Source organism: Nannospalax galili, unplaced genomic scaffold, assembly GCF_000622305.1.
Source record: "Nannospalax galili isolate Female #2095 unplaced genomic scaffold, S.galili_v1.0 scaffold538, whole genome shotgun sequence".
Classification (NCBI taxonomy): domain Eukaryota; kingdom Metazoa; phylum Chordata; class Mammalia; order Rodentia; family Spalacidae; genus Nannospalax; species Nannospalax galili.
In genome coordinates, this window is record NW_008343842.1 from 1,382,036 (window position 1) to 1,403,104 (window position 21,069).

The following is a 21,069-nucleotide window of genomic DNA, read 5'->3' on the forward strand; positions in this document are numbered from 1 at the left end:
GTCACTAGAGAAAAAGGAATGTTTCCTGCCAAAAAATGTTTGTGGCACAAAATTAAGAAAAAGGAGGGGCTGGAGAGATGGCTCAGAGTTAAGAGCACTGGCTGTTCTTGCAGAGGAACTGGGTTCAATACCCCACACCCAGATGGTGGCTAACAATGGTCAACTCCAGTTCCACGGAAAGCAGACGCCCTCTTCTGACCTCCGAGGGCACTGTATGACACGGGCGCACTTACATACATGCAGGCGTAACACTCATACACATAAAATAATAAAATATTTTAAAAAATAAGAAAGAGGGGGATCACATTTTTTTAAAAAAGATCCATTTCCACAGGAGCATAGCTTAGCACATAAAACGCTTCGTCTTGGCTAAAATATCTATCTGTAATAAAGACTCATCAAATTTGCAAAGGCTTTTTTTTTTTTGTCTTCTTGAGGCAGGGTCTCCCTGTATCCCTGGCTGGCCTGGAACTCACTATGTAGACCAGGATGACCTCGAACTCACAGAGATTGGGTACCAGGGACCAAACTCAGGTGGTTGGGCTTGATGGCAAGCACTTCTAGTCACTGAGACATCATGCGTTTTTCTTATCTTGTGGAATTTCATTAATGTTGCTTAGTTTATTTTGAAATAATAGTGAGGCTGGCCTTGAACTCACAGAGATCTGCCTGCCTCTGCCTCCCAAGTGCTAATTAAAGGTGTGCACCACACCTGCGAGAAGGCATTCTTAAAGAACATTCTAGTCCTTTAACTGATATACGTGATAAAATCCCATATAAAATATAAAGATTAATGGGACTCACACTTCTAGACATCTAAAAACGAAAGCAGTATTACAAAAACACTTAGGACAGACATTTAGTGGATGGCAGAGTAGAAATGAGCAATGCTGCTATAAGCTGCCATTACAAGCCTAGGACTAGTGTTCTAAGATTTCTGATTAAGACACATGGAAATTAACAGCTTACTGAATCCTAACCTGAATCAAAGAAAAGCTGACAAATCAGCAATTTCTATAAAGTATCTGCCCTGGTCTGTTAGCTTAGCAATAGGCTAAAACAGTGCTAAGACAGCAGGTTTAAGCTTTATTATGCACTTACTCAGAAAACTGCTGTGATAATTTATTAATAGTGGGTGTTAACATTCAGAAACGAAGCATGTGGTACTTAATGATCCTACTACAATGACTCTTCAAATCATAAGGAGGACCTGCAAGACTTTCACAGGACACTGCTAGAAACAAGTATGTTTAGCTTAATTTATTCCAACTAACTAGCCATAGTTCATTTTTCCAGAAACACCTATGTACTTTTTTTTCTTTTTTTACAGATAGGGTCTCCCTGTAGCCCCAACTGGCCTGTGCTAGGATTAAAGGAGTACGCCACCATACCTGGCTTCCTACATACTTTTTAATTGAACTGTTCCACAGAAATCTATTCTTCTTGGTCTCTCCTGTTTGTACAGGTTAATGAATGCCAAACTACTATCCAAACACATCAGGAAGTCTTTACATGTCCAACTTTCCTCCTGGCATCATTATTTCAAAGTTTTGGATACAAACTGTTTTTGTTTTTTGCCAAAAATGATTCCCGTGGCACCATACACTGCCAAGTATGGTGGTGCATGCCTTTAATTCCAGCACTCTGGAGGAAGAAGCAGGCTTTGAGACCAGCCTGGTCTACACACCATGAGTTCCAGGCCAGGCAGGGCTACATAGTGAGGTCCTGTCAAAGAAAGAGGAAGGGAGGGAGGAAAGAGGGAAGGAAGGAGAGGAGGAAGGGAGGAGGGGAGGGGAGGGGAGGAGCAATTCCACCATCTCACTGGACCAATGCTGATTTCTAGTTTATTTGATAAATCATCTAAAAACAGAATTCCACTATTTTTAGAGTAGATACAAATAATAACTGAAACAATGTGTAAGGGTCCCTCTTTAGAACGAATTGCCAAAGCCTATGAAGGTCTACTGAAAAACATCTGGGTTTTTAAAGTGTTTGGTGAAAATTGCAACTTCATGTCTTGTCATTGGTGGTTAAATGCCATTACCCTCTAGAGACAAAAAACCACCCATACAAATCACAGCACTTCACACTTCTCTTCATAACTTTGAATATCCCTGGAGTTAAATGACTATTCCATTCAGAACTTGGCTTAATACCTTTATATGCTAGAAAAATAAGACCTAAATAGTTATTAGTTTCACATATAATCACATTCCTAAGAAGAGCAGTCAAAACTCTGAAATCACTGCAGCCATTGGATAAATGCTCGGGAATTTAGAGAATTTTGCTAGCACATGTCTCAAATAGTCACAATGGGAAAAGAACAAATTGGTAAAGGCAAAGCTTTAAACTGTTTAGTCACATGAGGAAAGTTACAAAACCACTCTGTGGAGGTAAACTCTTAGCCTTCTTTGCCCCTGAAAATGGCTGATCTTTCCAACAGATCTTCTCTGTGAGTCAAAGAGTTAAAATTCTATCTTTTTATTCCCAAATGAGTGTCAGCCCCACTCAAAGGTGCCATGTTTTATTTAAAACATATTCTTTCTCAGTAACCACTTTGATCTAATTGGCAAGGCAAAGCCAGGTCCCTAAAGCACATAGCTCATTACATTCAGTTTGAATTAAAAAAAAAAAAAAAAAAAAAAAAAAAAAAACTTTAGAATTCAAGTCCCTCCATCTTTAGCATCCCTAACCTAAGATTTTACGAGTACAGGACTAGGTAGTGGAATCAGACTGTAATATGGAACAAAATCCACAGGGCAGCATAGGAGCAAATCACTAGCATCTCTATAAACTATATAAGATTTCCAAATGAGCAAATGCACAGACAGAGGACAGGCTTTTCCACAACCCAAGCAAACTGCTCAATAAGGTACATCTGAACAATATTACACACATATGAGAAGAGGAATGCCAAGCAGGGCAGTTTAACAGTCGAAGCCTATAGGTTGCACTGTCTAAATATGAAACTTATCTTTACCTTCCCACTGACAATGTGCAAACACGCCTACAATTAAATCACACTTCCAAACATCTTTTTACATCTTTTGAGATGCTAAACACAAGAGACTAAATTAGAAATGGAGCTTCTTTATGCAGTACAGAGAGCAAGGTTAATGAGCTAAAAGTTATATGCACAAGAAAGATGTTAAGAAATGAGAATCTCACCACCAAAATAGAAAATGTGTTAGACAAAAACACCCCCTCCCCCCACCCCTCCATCACACATGGACACCTTTTCCCAAATTAGCTAATCTATGAAGCTTCCAGCACATCGCTCTGATTCTCCCTGGAGATCTGAAGTCAAACTGAATTAAAAGAGCATGGGAAAAGCACAAATAAAACCCTGCCGTTCAATGTGATCTAAATCCACTTCACTTCAGCGTTTGCCATTCTATCTAATCCATCACCTTCACTCCTAGTCACAGCACACCATGGAGATGGTCACGACTGGAGTCTAAATACCTAAAATCAACCTCAAGTCTTCGTTTTAAAATTTATTTAATCTTGGAAACATGACGCCTCATTTGAGGTGCAGTTTCCTGCTCTACAAAATGCATACAAAACTGCTAACATTCTGAGGATCAAGTGAGATGACACTGAACAAAAGAGCTTCATAAGATGAAAAAAGCTTCTAATCATGTAGTTATTAAAAATAAAAAAAACATAATGATTAAAAAAATAATTCTTCAAAGCATAAAAATTTGCTCCTCAATAACTAGTAGATGTAAAAAACATTACCAATGAAATCTACCTGATGACTTTATATCCATGCTCAGATGCCAAGGAGCTCAGAAAATAACCAACTGTGACTAGTAATAATCAGATATATAGAGATTAGAAATGCATGTGCAAACATCTTAATGTCATTTAAATTCAATCATTAAAAATGAAGTTTTCTGCATGAAACTCTGTATTTTAAAATGAAATAGAGATCTTTTTTAAAGGTTAAAACCTCACTTAATTTTATATCTTATAGGGTTTATACTGAGTACAATATTGTATAACTGTAATAATTCAACTGTAAACCTAAAAATGTACAGCCAATTTTGTAAGAGATGCATCCAAGCTCAGAAAATTGTTATTGAATATGTCAATGCTGATGTAGTGAAATGCTTCTTCTAAGTATGTGGTTATTAAATAAATATTTTTTTAAAAAAAACCATTCCAAAGGAAAAAAAAAGATGAAACTATCTTAACCACCAAAGCAACTGCTTCATTTCAGGACTTCAATGCCTTTTTCAAAGTAGAGATGTAACTGTACATACCCTTCAACGTTTTTCCACAAACAGTAATTCATCACTTCCAAGTACCCTCCTCCTGATACTCTGTCTGATCATGTATCATTTTCACTTTTCTCTAAAGCAGAAGCACTTTACTTCTATCAAACCCGAAGCCTTAAAGTTCTTTTTCTTCTCTGTATCTAGTACTCTGTCTAAAAGTAACTTACAAAAGTTAAAGGTAAAGCAACCCTTGGACAAGAATACAGGTTGTCAACATACAATTAAATCTACTTTAGACTGTAGAATCAGCAAGCACTGGAGACTTCTAACTGGTATAATTTTTTTTTTTTTTTAATCTTTTTGAGCCAGGGTCTCCCTACAGCCCAGCTGGTCTGAAACTTACTATGTAAACCAGGCTGGCCTCAAACTCACAGAGATCCACCTGCTTCTTCCTCCCAAGTGCTGGGATTAAAAGCATGCACCACCACGCCCAGTTCTGGTATAAAATTTTTAAAAATATTTTATTTATTATCTTTAATTTAATGTATGACTGTATTGCCTGCATGTGTGTAAGTGCTCCTGTGTCCTGCAATTCCCAAGGAGGTCAGAAGGAGGTGTTGGATTTCCCTGGAACTGGAGTTACAAATGGTTATTGGCTGCCATGTAGGTGCTAGGAATTGAACCTGGGTAACCACTGAGCCATCTCTCCAGCCCCACTGGTATAAAATTTTATAGTAGTAAACATCAAATTTTTTAGTTACTATGAGTAGATTAAAGACAATGTCCCATTCTTTTCTCTCACTTATCCCTACTGTGGATGAAAAAAGTTCAAAAGGGTCATAACCAGGAAAAGATTCCCAAAATCCACAAAAATAACAGGCAGATCAAGAATTACTTTGAATACCAATAGCTAGGTGGAGTTAAGGTCACAGACACTACAATCTCACGTGCTCTCCAAGTCTATCTTGAGTCTACCAGCAGTTATTTATCCACATTCCTGTCACACAAAGGGAATCCCATAAACCTAAGCCTACTCATTCTGATACAGTCTGCATTAGTCCACTGAGAATATACAGCACAGCAAATATAAGCAGCTATGTCATGAAGGACATTCTAACTAGCTAAGAAGGTAACCTTATCCAACCTAAGCTATTCTCATATCTAGCAGTCTAAGTCTTTGATGGTGGTACACATGGTGAACTGGGAGCACACACCTCTTAGAAACCTGTCTGTAAAGTAATTATCTACTCCTGCAGTAGACTGAATGAATCAATGCCCCCACCTCCACCACCAAAGTCTGTCAACCAACAACCTGTAAATGGGATTTTATTTGAAAAGGGGCCTTTGTAGACACAATTAAGTTAAATATTCCTCCATAAAAAATGATCCTGGTTAAGAATGAATTCTAACTTCAATGTCACATTCTTAAAAGAGAGAGCAGACAGACAGCAGAAAGAAGACCATCTGAGGGTGAAGGAGTGACAGTGTCTATAAAGGACTCCTGGCAAAACACGGAATGGATTGTTTCTGAGGCTCCAGGAGTAACCAACCCTGCGGATACCTTGGTGTTAGGCTTCAGGCCTCCATAACAGAGAAGAAATGCCTATTGTAAACCAGCAAGTATGGACCGATTGTTTCAGCAACACCTTAACACTAATCCAGTTAAGAAAGTACAAATTATCAAAAAGAAAAAGGAAAAAAATGTTTATATATACATATATATATATATATATATATATCTCAACAGCCAAGTGTGATGGAACAGACCTTTAATCCCAGCGCTGGTGAAGCGAAGGCCAGCCCATCAATATAATGAGTCCCAGGCCAGCAGAGACCCTGTCTAACAAAAACAAAAAGCCAGCAAACAAAAAACAATAGTTAAAAGAGACAATGAACACTTTGGCTATCCTGTCATCAAGAAATGTGTATTGGCAGCAGAGAGCTTGCTGGGGTCCAATCTCCAGTAGTACCAGAAGAAAGAAAGAAAAAGGTTTAACAGCTCAGTCAGTAAAGTACCTGCCTTGCAAGCATGAGGACTTGAGCACCCATGATTAAAAGAAGAAAAAAAAGCTGGGCTGCGTGATATAAGCAAACACAAACACACAGGGACAGGCACCTGAGGAGGGGAGAAGAGACAAGGGGATCTCTGGGCCTTACTGGCCAGCCAGACTAGCTGAATTGGCAAGCCCCAGGTCCCAGTGAGACTGTCTCAAAAAGTAAGTTGATGGCTCTTGAGGAACAACCCCCAGATTGACCTCTGGTCTCTACACATGAGGCAGTGAGTGAGCACACACGTGGGGAATGAGGTGGGGTCAAAAACTGGTATTTCATTATTGTTGGGGTTTTTTAGGGAAAGATTGAAACAGGGTATTCCTATAGCCTCAGATGGCCTGGACCTATGTAGACTAGGCTGGCCTCAATCTCACGGAGCTCTTGCCTCTGTCTCTCTGTATTGGGATTACAGGAGTAATGGGCTGGTGCACCACCATGCCCAGCCTCAATTAATTTGAAATTTAAGAGATGTTTTAACTGCATTTTAAATTGGTCATCATTTTACTTCAGTTCTATAAATCAGTACAGTGATCCACTATTATTTCTTTTTATACAACTATTCTACATAGGGTCAGAAAAGATGCTTTCACTGTGAATAGTCATTTCTCCTTTATTTATTCAGTTTTATGTGAGTCATGGAAAAGAATACTTAGGTTTAAAAGGAACAATATGTTTAAATCCTTGTAATGGTCTGGATGTAAAATGTTCCCCAGATAGGTTCATGTGTTTGTATTCTTGGTCCTCAGTTGATACCCATTTTGGGAAGTTGTAGAACCATTCTGCTAGTATCTTTCAAAGCAAAACCGTGTTTAAAAAAAAAAAAAAAAAAAAAAAAGAGGGAGAAGAAGAAGGAGGGAGGGAGGGAGGACAGCAGAGAAAATAATTACAACCAAAGGAAAAAAAATATACATATGTAACAAATCCAAAGAAACATGAAGATCATGACTGAGCTATGACTCTGCTGACCATTTTTAAAACCCTTATGCTCATTTAGGATATGAGACAATTCTTCATGCCTGGTGTGAGCCACCTTATTCAAAAGCATCTGGACTTCCCTCAGAGCAACAGTTTACTAAACTACACAAGGGATCTCTGTATCTATTGTGTGTTTGGCTCTATTTTCACCTGTCCTAGTAAAGTCACACTGTCCTCAGTGAAGAAGCATTTCTTCATACCTATGACTGCAGTCATCAAGTTCCCATGGAGTATGGTAGGAATATGTTTTAAAGGACAAGCCCAAAAGTTACCAGTGTTGCCTCTCTTTTAAAACAAAACAAAAACCAAATTATTAACCAATCTCTAATTTTGAACAGATACAAGCTGCTGGCTTCCCTAACCCACCTTTTCCATTTATCCTCTAATTTAGGCAAAACTGTCAAGGTTTAAACCTTACAGTTTAACTGTTTCTTTGCCCAAATAGCATAATGAATCTAAGATGAAAATTAACAAATAAAAATCCTTTTGATTAAACTCTAGCTAAGTTTCTCCAGCCCATTCTTTTAAATATTTTATTTTTTCATTATTTTTATGTTATGTGTATGAGTGTACGGCCTAGATGTGACTCATGGAGAGGTCAGAAGAAGGCATCGGATCCCCTGGAACTGGAATTACAGACGGTTGTTAGCCGCCATGTGTGTGCTGGGAATCCAACCTGGATCTTCTGCAAGAACATGCAGTGTTTGTAACCACCGAGTCATCTCTCCAGCCCCTTGAGCCCATTCTTGACTAGGTCTTCTCCTGGTGCCTATATTATCTAAGCACACACACACACACACACACACACACACACACACACACACACCCTGTGTTAGGACTTAAATACTAACAACCTTCTGAGTAAAAAGCTGCATCCCTAGAATTACCCATTCCCCTCTTTTTTAAATCAAGTCTTCTTCAGGCTACAAAAGAATGCACTGTTTATTCTAGCCAACACCTGAAGACAGGGCCTGACCATGCACAGAGAATTTAAAAAGAACTAAGAATAATGAATTTTTTCCTCTGTCCCTCTGGGATACAAATGTATCTCCTACAACTCCAGAGAGTCCTTCCCAAGGACCAGAAAGTCTTATTTTGAAAATGTAATTACCAAGTCTCTCTCCCAGTATCTACAGGAAAACCGAACCCTAACCTTGCTCACTGCCAGCTCTGTATGTGAGCTGACATATCAGCATGATTTACCTTTGTCAACTTTTTACTTTCTAATCTTTCTCACTTTTCTATTTCTATTGAGCCTGCCTCTCAACCCCCTACATACACATACTTCTGTACTCTCCTTTGGCCTCCCCATCTCTGCAAATGGTAATTGAGTTTGGGTCTTGTCTACTGCAACAGTGTATCACTATAATCTGTCATAACACTCTTAAGTAGTTTCCAGCTTTGCTCACCTTTGCCAAAATAAATCAAGGGGAAAAAGTTAAACATATCATCATGGGCAAAGAGTTAATTGTTTTACAGAAGCTCACTGGATATAAAGCTTTTTTAAAAAAAATGAAACTAAGGGGGCTGGAGAGATGGCTCAGCGGTTAAGAACACTGATTATTCTTGCAGAAGACCTGGGTTCGAATCCCAGCACCCACATGGCGGCTAACAACTGTCCATAACTCCAGTTCCAGGGGAGCCAATGGCCTCATCTGTCCTCCTCGGGCATAGCACGACACGGGTGCACTTACCTACAGGCAGGCAATACACTCATATGCATAAAATAAAAATAATAAATAAAATATTTTTTAAATGAAACTGAGGGATTCAAGTTCATGAAGGAATCATAATTCAGAGTCAATCGGCATCAGGGGCTAGTAAAAGCCCTTGGTCAGTCAAGTCCAGTCTTTCATTTCTTAAATGATGGATCTAAGGTCCAAAGAGCAGCAGTGACTTACCCAAGGTGATTTCAAGGAGGATCTGATTAGAAGGGGCTAACTCAGCAGGACCACTCCCGACTCCAGCTTGAGAATACTCTTCTGTGGTACTCTCATGGGCAAAGCAGCACTTAGTCTGGGTCAGAGCTGAACATACATTACCCTGCTAAACCAGACAGGTTTTTATAGTTCCTGTGTATACCAACAGACATGAAATTCATTCCACCCAGGGAAGACCATTTCAGCAACCTTTAGCAAATCCACGAAGCAGCTGGTGAGAAGAATCTGCTTTCATACACAGAGGGAAAAAAGCCCCATGCAAAATCCAGAGGAGGGTCAAATGACTTAGATGACCTTAAAATAACTAAAGAGAAAAACATAAATTGTAAACAAAACAAAATCCTTTTCTCCACTTACCAGCAAAGCATTTGGAACAGAGATTCATAGTCTTGCTGGACCTGGGACAAAAAAAGAAAAGAAAAAAAAGAAAGAAGAGCTAAAAACTCCATATCACTCTAATCCAAACAAAAGATGAAGTTCAGACAAAGAATTCCCTGGCCAGATGACTATCTAATAAGCTAATAGCAAAGACTGGCCAGCTGCCACCCACCCCAACAAAACCAAAACACACAAGTTTCATTTGTTTCTTGCATGAGCCCATGCATTACTGTATTTGCTGCAGGGAACAGCTGAGGTGTCAGTAAGTTTAGGTGTGCTGTAGGGTGTGCTATAAAGAAAACAGCCCAGGAGTCAATTATCTCATGGTGAGCACATTCCCTGTTTCTAGTGGAACACACAAGCAAGTCACTACTGCAAACAGTGGAAATGCTATCTGCAAAGGGACTTTAAACATTCTCCTCATAATTGCAGTCCTTTGATCTCTAATCCCTAGAAAGTTTCTCTCTTCTTTTCTCTCATTCTAGTCATATTTCAGATGCTGGTCACATTATGACCATGTTGTGTCAAATTTTTCCTTCAGCTGTTCCCAATCAAATTATTTTCCATGTCCTTGCATCTGTTAAAAATAGGTATAACTCACTAAGTACTAACCTGGACAGACATTTAACACATATTATCTTATTAAACATCTCCAAATCCCAAGGTGGGCATTATCATATTGCTACTTAAAAAAAAAAAAATCACACTAGTGTTTGTGTAACCTGAAAACACTACAACTGGCTACAAGTAATGAACAATTTAATAAGGAAATGTTCCCCTACCTCCTCCAAGGTACTCTTAAGCTGAGGGGTCTTAGAAAAAAGGGCATTTGCTGTCACCCCATCTGAGCAGCCTGTCCACGTTACACAGCTAGACACCTGCAGAGGACTGCCTATCTGACTGCAGGCGGCACCCCGCGTTCCCTCTGTCACAGTCAGCACCTGGTACCACACAGCCAGCCAGGGACCAAAAAGTACCCTGCTGGGTTCAAATTCCTGCTATTTCCTTTACTGTCCATGGGTCCAAGAAGACTTACTCTTAGTACCCCTCCTTCTATTTGCAGCTTTGTTCCTCAGCAACTCCCCTCCCAGGATCTGAGCCTTCGGCCAGAGTTACCCCAACAAATAGAACAATTTTCTAAAACCAATTTTCTTCTGCCTTTTTTACTAAATTTAACAATTAAAAGTCTCAGAACTAGGTCTGGTGATACACACCTATCATCTGAGCACTTAGAGGAGGCTGAGGCAGGAAGGTCACAAGTTTGAGGCCAGCTTGGGTTACATAGCAAGACTGTCTCATAAAACCATCAACCACAATTAAAGAACATAAGGTCTCCCTCAGGAAGTATTTCTTGATGTCTGTGATTGCGTTCCTTGGAGACTTAGCAGCTATTGTCACAGATGGTAAGGTGGGCAAAGGGTACCACTATTTCCCATGCGGTGTCAACATGTGAATTTTCTTTGGGATTCTACTTAATATAAGCACATAGAGGGCAATGGAGAAAATCAGGTATCAAATGAGTAAAACTGAGTAAACAGATGAAGAGATATTTACGATGACATTTACTACATACTAACTATGTGGCAGGCGCAATACTAGATTCTGTCAACCCTGTTTTACCAGTGAAGAAAGAAATGTTGCAAGAGAGCATATAGCTTGCCAGAGACTAATAAGTCAAGTCTAACTTCAAAGTCTGTTCTTTTCACCATGTCCAACATGGGGTTCTGCCTCACATAAAAGCTGAGAAATATACACCAATCCCAACCCAGCACTCTGTAGTTCATGAGAATGATCCACAACCACAGATCTGGTCACATGAAAGTCACATCTGCTCCCTGTTACAAACCTCTGCCCTCCTACACATGCACACACACACAAAGCATTTTTCCTCAGTCTCCTTGATCTCCAGATAGTTCATGTATTCAAAGTGTCCACCGTACCTCTGTATTACTAAATGGCATTCATTCTATATTCTGAGTAAGAATTTTCAGCCACGTTTATCAGTCAGGTTATAAAAGAAATAATGTAGTTTATATTAATCAAAACATTTTAAATATGAAATAAACCTACTTGGCTACAGATACAACTGTCACTGCTAAAAGCTGTCAATCTGGTTCCCATGAGTCAACAACATGAATCCAAAGGAAATGGCAGACTTCTGAGAACTTTCTTTAGTTTTTTGATGCTGCTGTAACAAGTCACTGTAAACAAAACAAACTTATTCTCTCCAAGACTTGGAAGCTAGAACATGTCTACTAGGTTGACATTTTTTAGCAATGACAAGGGCTGTTTCTGACCTCATCTTTTTTCTTCCCAGCAGCACTTAAGCAGACCTGTGCCCCTTTCTCTTTTACTTGTTACGCAGGTCCTAGGTCAAACCTAGGACCTCTTACTTCCTCTCTACCTCCTCTCACTTCCCTGATTTTCTTCCCACTTAATTATTCCCTTTCGGTCACTTTTACTGGCTTCTCTTCCACTGCCAAAACTTTATCTCTGAGCTTCCAGGAACTCAGTCCTTGTTACCTCCGCCTATCACACAGAAATCACAGGCAGCCTCGTAGATTCAATGCTGTATCTGTACATAAGATTCACATATCATCTTCAATCTCAAACCTCTTCAACTTTGTCTCATCACATATTTATGTGATGCCTCAAACTTGCAACTCAAAACACAGCCTTTCATATCAGAATTCTCATTATCCTCCCAAGTTGGCTGAACTCTCATCCAACTTTGTAAATGGTAACAGCTTCCTCCCAGTTGCTCCAATCAAAATATTCGAGGACAGCTTTAACTCCCTCTTTCCTGCAGTCTCCCAGATTACACTCATGATCACTGGCTCCACTTACAACTACACCTGTTTAAAACCTATGTACTTACCTCTCAAATTCTGTTCTGGCCACTGCTCTCACCTACGCTGTGGTACATGACTTTTCACTGTCTCCTGTTCTCTCCTGACTCTGCAAGAAGTGCTCACCCAGTGGCTAGGGCTATCTTTTCAAAACAAATTAGATTATGCAATTTTCTTTTGTTTGTTTTGGGTTTTTTTTGTTTTTTGGGTTTTTTTTTTTTTTGAGACAGGGTCTCCCTGTAGCCCCAGCTGGCCTGGAACTCACTATGTAAACCAGGCTGGCTTTGAACTCATGAAGATCTGCCTGCCTCTGCCTCCCGAGTGCTGGGAATAAAGGCGTGTGCTACCACGCCCGGCTTATGCTATTTTCTTAATGCTCTCCAATCATCTCTTGTTGCCTATAGTATAAAATCCATCTTTTAGCCAAAGCCTGGAGACCCTTTATGGTCTGACTCCGCCTACCTCCCCTCTCTTTTCTTAGCACTCAGCCCCTCCACTCACCACACTTTACCACACTGGCCTTTTTTCTCTCTCCAGAATGTGCTCACCCTGTCTCCAAGTCATCAATAAGGTCATTCAGGTCCTAGTTCAAACCTCTTAGCAGCTTTCCCCTGACTACTCAATTTAAATCAACCCCACTTTCTCTCTCACATCATACCATCCTTCCATAACAACACTTTCTTTGCTTTTTTTTTTTTTTTTTTTTTTTTTTTTTCCTGGCTCTGTTTTTCTGGAACAGGGTTTCAAGTAGCACAGGCTGACCCCAAACTTGCTATGTAGCTGAGGATGACCTGCTAATCCTCCTGCTTCTATCTCCAAATCCTGTGATTACAGATATGGGCCCAACATCTGGCTCATTAAATGTCTTTTACCACTAGGAAGGTAAGTGTCATGAAAACAACTCTCTTGGTCACTTTCAGATTTTTTTATTGTTTTTAATTTCTGTTACATTTATTTTGTGTGTGTGTGTGTGTGCGCGCGCGCATATGCACATGCACATATATGCCATGGTATGCATGTGGAGGTCAGAGGAAAATTTTCAGAAGTCAGTTCTCTCCCATTGTGGAAATTGATAAAGAGGAGGCTATGAGCCGGGCCTGGTGCCTCCCAGCACTCAGGAGGCAGAGGCAGGCGGATCTCTGTGAGTTCAAAGCCAGCCTGGTCTACATAGTGAGTTCCAGGACAGCTGGGGCTACAAGGAGACCCTGTCTCAAAAAGACCAAAAAAAAAAAAAAGAGGAGGCTATGGTAGAAGTAGTGGAGCTGATGCAGCTATGGAAGAGGTGGTGGTAGATATAATGGAGGAGGTGGTGATACCCATGGCAGTGGTCCTGCTTATAGAAGTAGAGGGGGCACTGTGGTAGACCAGGATATGGAAATCAAGGCAAACATATTGGAGGTAAGGGAGGAGAAAATAATGCTTACAACCAAAAAGGAAATGTTGGTACAGTTATCATGGAAGTGGTAACTATGATGATTCTGGAAATTATAGTAGAAAACAGCAATCAAATTACGGACTGGGGAAGCAATTTGGTGAAAGACACTCTGGTAGTCCCATGGTAGATACAGAAGCAGCAGGTTCTAAGGGCAGCAGAAAAGGTCCTCAGTTCTTAGGAGGAGAGTGTGAGTTGTCAGGAAAGCTGAGACACCTGCCTGAGATGCACTAGAGGACGGATCCCTAGTGAGAACAGTTGCTTCAGCTTCCACAGGAAACCATTCTTGTTCAGGACTGCCAGAGTACAGTCTGCAAATGTGCAGCGAGTTTCAACCTGAAACACAGTCTTCTGCCTAATGTAGCTTTGTCTTTTTGCTTTCATTACATTGAGTAAACATTCCTATAAATTATGGTGCTAGTATTAGGATTAAAACACTAAAGAATCTGCTAAGATTTGTTTCTATTATGTTCTAAAGTGTGTGTGTGTGTCTGTGTGTGGGTCTGTGTCTGTGTGTGGGTATGTGCACGAGAGCAGGTACCTTTAGAAGCCAAAGGAGTCAGATCATTTTGGAGCTAGAGTTACTGACAGTTGTGAGCTGCCCAAAATGGGTGCTAGGAACTAAGTCTGGGTCCTCTAGAAGAGCAGCAAGCACTCTCAATCCCTTAGCCATCTCTCTAGCCCCAACACCAGAAAATTTTTAAATTAAAAAAAAAAAAAGTAGCTGGGCGTGGTGGCGCACACCTGTAGTCCCAGCACTTGGGAAGCAGAGGCAGGCGGATCTCTGTGAGTTCAAGTCCAGCCTGGTCTACATAGTGAGTTCCAGGCCAGCTGGAGCTACAGGGAGACCCTGCTTCAAAAGGACAAAAAAAAAAAAAAAAAAAGAACCCTCAAAGTTAAGTTAATTCATTCTGGGGAATTTTGACATTTTCTAATTACTCAGAATTCTGGATTCTCTATAATGCTTTTTATGGCAAGTATTAGCTCTCCATACCCAGAAAAGCACATACATGTCAAGTCCTCCCAAGAAAGTTCAATATAAATGTAAAAGAAAAAATAGCCCTGTCACCCTATCAATTTTCCTCAACAACTACTCTTACATTCCACAACCAACAGTAAAGGGAAAACCTGGGACACCAGAAAACTAAAGAATAAAATGAAAATTCAGTCCCTGCACATAAAATATGCCAAATTCTTCCAGCATTCTGGTATATCTTCTCTAGGCTAGGAATGAAACATAAAACCAAAGAAATCTAGATTCTACTGAGGGACTTCTTTCTGGTTTTGTTTCGTTTGCTCTGGCTTAGTTTTTCCAAAGTCTCACTTTAATAGCCCAGATGGGCCTCTACATTGTGGCAATGCCCCTGCCTGTTTTACAAGTGCTGGCATGAGCTAGCAGGCCCTGTAGGATTTCTTTCTTACATGACAAGCTCCAATCTCCAAACACTGAAAAATCACATTTCTTAATTCAGTCTCTTTTAATAACCCAGCAGATGAAGGAAAGGGAAGAGATCAAGAGGACATAAGGAGAAACGAGAGGAGGAAGAGGTGATGGGGGGCCAGCAATTAATGCCTCCTTCACTCTAAAAGATATTCAAGTTGCCTTAGAGGTAAGATTGGGTGCTTAAAGACTAGTGCCAATCTGCCTGCCACCTAGTATAGCACACTTACAGTCTAAATTCCTACAACAGAAGCAGTAAACAGCTCTCCTAAATCATCAGTCCCAGCTCACCCCAGACAAATAAGAAAAGGGCCAGTTCAAAGAGATGGCATCCTAGCTGTCGATGACAAAGGAGGCTTTCATCAGTGAGGCCAGCCTGTCAAAACTAGTGCATAGCACTCTAAATCATTCAGGTGATGTTTGCAAAGTTTTTTTCTAAAAGAATATTGCAAAGGAAAAGACAAGACTTGTTAAATTAGTTTCTAGAATGTAGCAATATAGATCCAGATCATTTTAAAAACTAATTTCAATGAGAATGTAGAACTTAGGTGCAGTTTATAATCAATACTGCTTCAACGCTGCATAGCTCAAACTTGAAGAGGGTGAGGCCCAGTGCATGCCTCTAGTTTTGTATTTTAAGTTCTTGCACTAAAAGACAAAGACATGGAAAACAAGCCACATAATCTGTGGCCCTGAACACATTACCAACACCTTAGGCCAGCAGATCTAACAATTACAAGGCACGGCCATCAATAAACTAGCCAAAAATAGAACAAAAACTAAAGCATGGGAAAGCCTTTGTAGAAAAGTGGGAGAAAACAGCAAACTCTGTAACAATGCCACTTTTCCACATAAAAGAAGGTCAATGACACTATCACCTCATATATATGCTGGGAACACAGCTTTCTTCCCCTTATGCCCAAACAGAAGACGTTTCCTTCCTTCCTTCCTTGAAATTACCTATCAGAAAGGATTACCTTTACAGTTAAATCCTTAATTTGAAGTAGTACTAATTGTTTTCTTCTAAGTATAAACAAGAATGGGGGGGGTCAATTAAAAGCTATGGGCAAGATGGTTCAGTGGGTAGGGGCACAAAGCCTGATGACCTGAGGTCAAAACCCTGGGAGTCACAGGCAGAAGGAGGAGGAGAGAATCAGCTCCTGCAAGGTGTTCTCTGACCTTTGTACTTGTGCCAAGGAGCTCACACGCACCTGCGCACACATACAAAGTTTTTTCTTTGTTTTTTTCAAACTGGAAGTGAAAAACTGAGTCATGACCAGAGAAATAGTACTTAGGATTTCAGAAGAGGATGGAGGACTGGGTCAAATCCCCGTTGCAGGAGCATCTGCCCAAGCACCACGTGAGGTTCTCATGAAACAGAGACACTGAGGTCCAGAAGACCATCAGGTGACAGCAGCACTAGAGTACCGGATGTTTTGTCAAGGTTACTGCACCAAAGAGTCTTATGAGGTAGAGGAAGAGCAGATGGAAGTTTTAAACAACTTCTCGAGTGTGATCATTTCACAATTACAAAAGATCACACAATGCAATGAAGGACTTGGAATGTCAGGAAAATCGTAAATAACATCTACATGACAGCAACTCTCCTAGTGCTCCATGAATAGATAGTTACGGCTTGGGATACAACTGCAGCAATAATAACAGTCACATTTTGAAATCTGTGCTCTAGGACAGAAAACCTGGATGCTGAAAACAAAAGTGATACCATCTGAAAACTGTCCGTGTGTGGTTTTAACAAACATGAACAACAGGTGTCTATGAGATGTGGAAATTTCTAACCTGTTCATAACAGCAAGTGCAGAAAGTGGTAGTCTAAAGCTTATATTGGGAACATATATAGAAATACATGTAATTTGAGATAATCTGTAATCTCAGATATTCCCTGGCCTTGTTTTTCTACTGGTAAGTCATCTTGCTTGTGTGAAATGGATGGGGCTGAGGGGCTGCTACATTGGTGGAGATCAGAGTGATTTTTTCCAAAGAAAGATCAAAATAACTGAATGATCATAAAATCTTTGCAATGAATTAACTGTACTAAAGAACTACTTCATAGCAAATACTGACCTTATGTCACCACCTTCACAATGATTACATAAAAATTTCAAGAATTACAGCTTCACTTGCCCAACCCAAGTAGCAAATATTTCTACTTCATCTTATTCAAAGTGTACATTTACCTACTTTCATTACTAAGATAATTCAGGCTTTCAAGCAAAGGCCTTCAGTTATCTGCATTTATGGAAAATCAGATCAAAGGCAGGATAATTTTAATAAAGGATGAAAAGTAAACCAAAGATGACATTATTAGATCTTTGTCAGAAAATGAGGCATAGGCCTAGAATGTAATGGTTACAAGGCTCCAAACTACAGGAGAGGTAGGCTAGCCAAGCAGCAGACAGGCTGAGAGAGAAGCACAAAGTACTTGCAAGCAGCCAGAAAGCATGCAAGTAAAAAGCTATCCACATGATGCGCCCTTTTCCTTCATATCATCTGAGTGAGGTAACTACTAACAGAACACCTCAATGCAGAGGAGGAGAAGGCCACGACTACCACTGTACAGCAAGGGAACAAGCAATGTCTCTGTTTAAAAAATGTCATTTATACCTCACCACACCTGTATTTGCTCAAACTCCAAACACTGTTCACATCCTGTTCATCTACTAAAGCATTCCCAGGAGTAATGAGAAAGTTGGGAAGATCCCAGGCCCACCCTGAAGCTCCATGGGTGATAGGGGAGGCTCGTAACTGAAATGCACTATCAGAAGCAAAACCACTTTCCTTCCTAGTCCAATGATCACAGGTTAAGTTCAAAATTCCCACTTCCTGCTGACTTTGTAATCATTCACCAGAAATACAAGACTGACTAAAGTTTGCAAAACAAAGCTCTCTGTGTCATCAACCTAAGCAACTATAATTTCCAGCACAAAAAGAAAAACAATACATCTGTGTCTGCCACCTTGCTTCCCGTCACCAGAGACTTCCATTTCCCAACGTGGTCATCACTTCTAATGTCCTATCTGCACCACCCCCACTGCTGTTTGCTCTTATAATTTTGCCATCAGTCTGAAAACACTGGCTCCTCCAACAGGTGCTACATCAGTAAGAGCAATACCTGACAGGAAAATCCAGCTTGAAAGGCATGACCATGGGTCTGGTTTTCTCATTCATTAGATCAAAGTGGGTTCCTTAGTCTATGAAGCCTATGATCACACAATGGTATATAATCTAGTATAGTAACTACCAAACTCTCCTTGTTATTTCTAAGGTAAATGTTACTGACAGTCTGATAGGAGACTATGTACTTCTTTTTCAGATAGTCTGCTCGCACTGAACAGTTTTCTGAGATCATCATATGCACAGCCTGTGCTGGTACAATATTAAATATGATAAAAGGAAACCTCTATGATTTCTGTAAGCACCATCCCAATTACATGACTTGTTATCAATGATTTCAAACATAAAGGCATCTTATTTAACAGGTTTTCTTAACACTGCGGGATTCCCTATACTTGTTTAAATCCTGCCCTATTCCCATTCCACAGCTATTTACTAAGACAATTTTCGTGAGAAATGCCATACTATGTATGTATATTCACTAACTTTCTAACTAACCATCATGTAACCTGAATTTTAATACGCTTTTCTGCTGATACCATTCACAAACCTGATAAGTACACTGTGTACCACTATATAAAACTTAAGCAACATTAAAAAGCACTCTGAGTGCCTCAGGATCCAACTGACAGAATTCAACTTAAGAGTGCATGGTGTCCCTCCTCAAGACTAAGCCTGGTGCCAGAGTCCCTGCCCTTCTCCCAGCCCCCTGCTTTCTTCTCCCCCTCCCCCTCCCCACAGTGCTGCTTTCCTACCATAGAACTGACCACCTCTTACAAATGCATGACTTATCACCATGCATAAAAATAAAGGCTGCAAGCTAGCAGAAAATAAACTCATACCAACCAACCTATAGTGAATCTGCAACAGCATTCCTGCTTTTAAAAGACTGCAGTTGAAGTTTTCCCAACAAGACTACACTCAACCTGCTACACTAACCTAAGCCTCAGAGCCCCATAAAGCAGATGGACATAATCACAGCTTAGAGCATGCTCTCAGTCAGTAAAGCTACTTTCAATATGCAGAATCACTGCCCTCCCCCGTGTTGCCGAGTGTCTACCAAAAGTCATTTTGATTTTGTTTCCAAACATGTTTATACATTATAAACTATCCCTGCATTACTTGTTACTCTAGGTACACAGTTATTATTTTGTTCTGACCGAAACCAGTAAGTACCAAAAGAAAGCAATATTGCTATGAAATCTATGTAGATTACTTTGGATAAAATGTTGCTGTTTTAAAAAAGAAAAGGATGTTGGCAATTAGACAAGGCAATGACTAGGAAATAAATTATTTTAAATCTAGAAAGATTATGCACAGCAAAGCAATCAAGAGTAACAAAACCACCAACTGAATAGGTCAAAACATTTTCAAACCATACATCTGTTAAGAGGCTAATAGTCAAAGCATAGGAAGGACATGAACAGCCAAGAGAAACCTGATAGAAAACCAGGCAAAAGACTAAAGACATTTCTCAAAATGGCCAGGAGGTAACATGGGTGTGTGTGTGGGGGGGGGGGAATTCTATAATTACCAGGCTAGTGCAAATCAAAGCAGAGTGAGATGCCATCTTGTCACACCTACTAGGGTAGCTAGTTTTAAAAGACAAAGAAATGACAGTGATGGTGAAAAATGAAACCCTGCACACTGTTGAGCATGTAAATGAGTAGTCAGTAGGGAAAACAATGGTACCTGTGTGAAGTACCTTGCTTTGGAGGCTTCAAATGTGCATGTGTCAGAACATCTAGTATGTCACAAATTTATGAAATTAAACCAATTTTTAGTAATTTTAAATTTTATTTTAGAAATCAAGAATATCCTCAGATTATTTCAGTTATCTTTAGGGCCCCATGCCCTTACTGGAACCCCTTGCTGTTATGTACATGAAGCAACCATTTAAGGATACATGTGTTTAAAGCTAGTTTAGTTTAATGACTCCTATTTTAATCTACATTTTAAAAAGGAGGAAACTAAGGCAGTGAAAAGTGAAGTAACTTGTCAAGGTTGACTTGCTAGTAAAAGGCAGAGACAGTGGAGGAAGCCTGATCCAGCAACCATGGTCCTGCTATGCTCACCTACCACAGGCAATTAGTATCTGTGTCTTATGCATGTGGTTCTCAAATCAGGTGACAGTTATCTCAAGAAGAGGTCTGAGACGTCACTGAAAAATGCAGATCACATCATATTTACATTTATGCGAAGGCATCCAAATTATTCTTAGGATACCAAGTTTTAACTTTCTTTTTTCCCACCAATATACCTATCATGAATTTTAATGTGACTTCTGCCATGCACTTCCCATGACAGGGCAAGACAGCCATAAACCATAAAGACAAAGCAAATAGCTTCACATTAATTGCTGACATACCATATTCTCATTTCCCAATGAAAGTATTTACAGGCTTAAATATAACATTCCAAGATTCCACCCATAATTAACCAGCACCACAGTATTCCGTTTCAGAAATTGGGGTGGGGGGTAGGGAGAACAGGACAACTACTTTGTAAAGCTTTCTTTAAAAAATTGCCAACAAAAAGGTATAAATAAAACTTGTAAGATTCAGAAACAAATCTGACTTGTCAGGTGAATTAGTCTATATAGATTATTTATTACTAAGAAAGCCATTTTTCTAAGTGGATTCTA

General features: G+C 39.9%; 1 protein-coding gene across 2 annotated transcripts in view; it reads right to left on the reverse strand.

The window, feature by feature from the left end:
- Positions 1–21,069, reverse strand: part of Zfand3 (zinc finger AN1-type containing 3) — a 262,402-nt gene that overhangs the window by 159,331 nt on the left and 82,002 nt on the right. For both annotated transcript variants that reach the window (XM_029566915.1, XM_008840047.3), the window contains exon 2: positions 9,548–9,588. In XM_029566915.1, the coding sequence (XP_029422775.1) occupies positions 9,548–9,588 (41 nt within the window). The remainder of the gene's footprint in view (positions 1–9,547; positions 9,589–21,069) is intronic.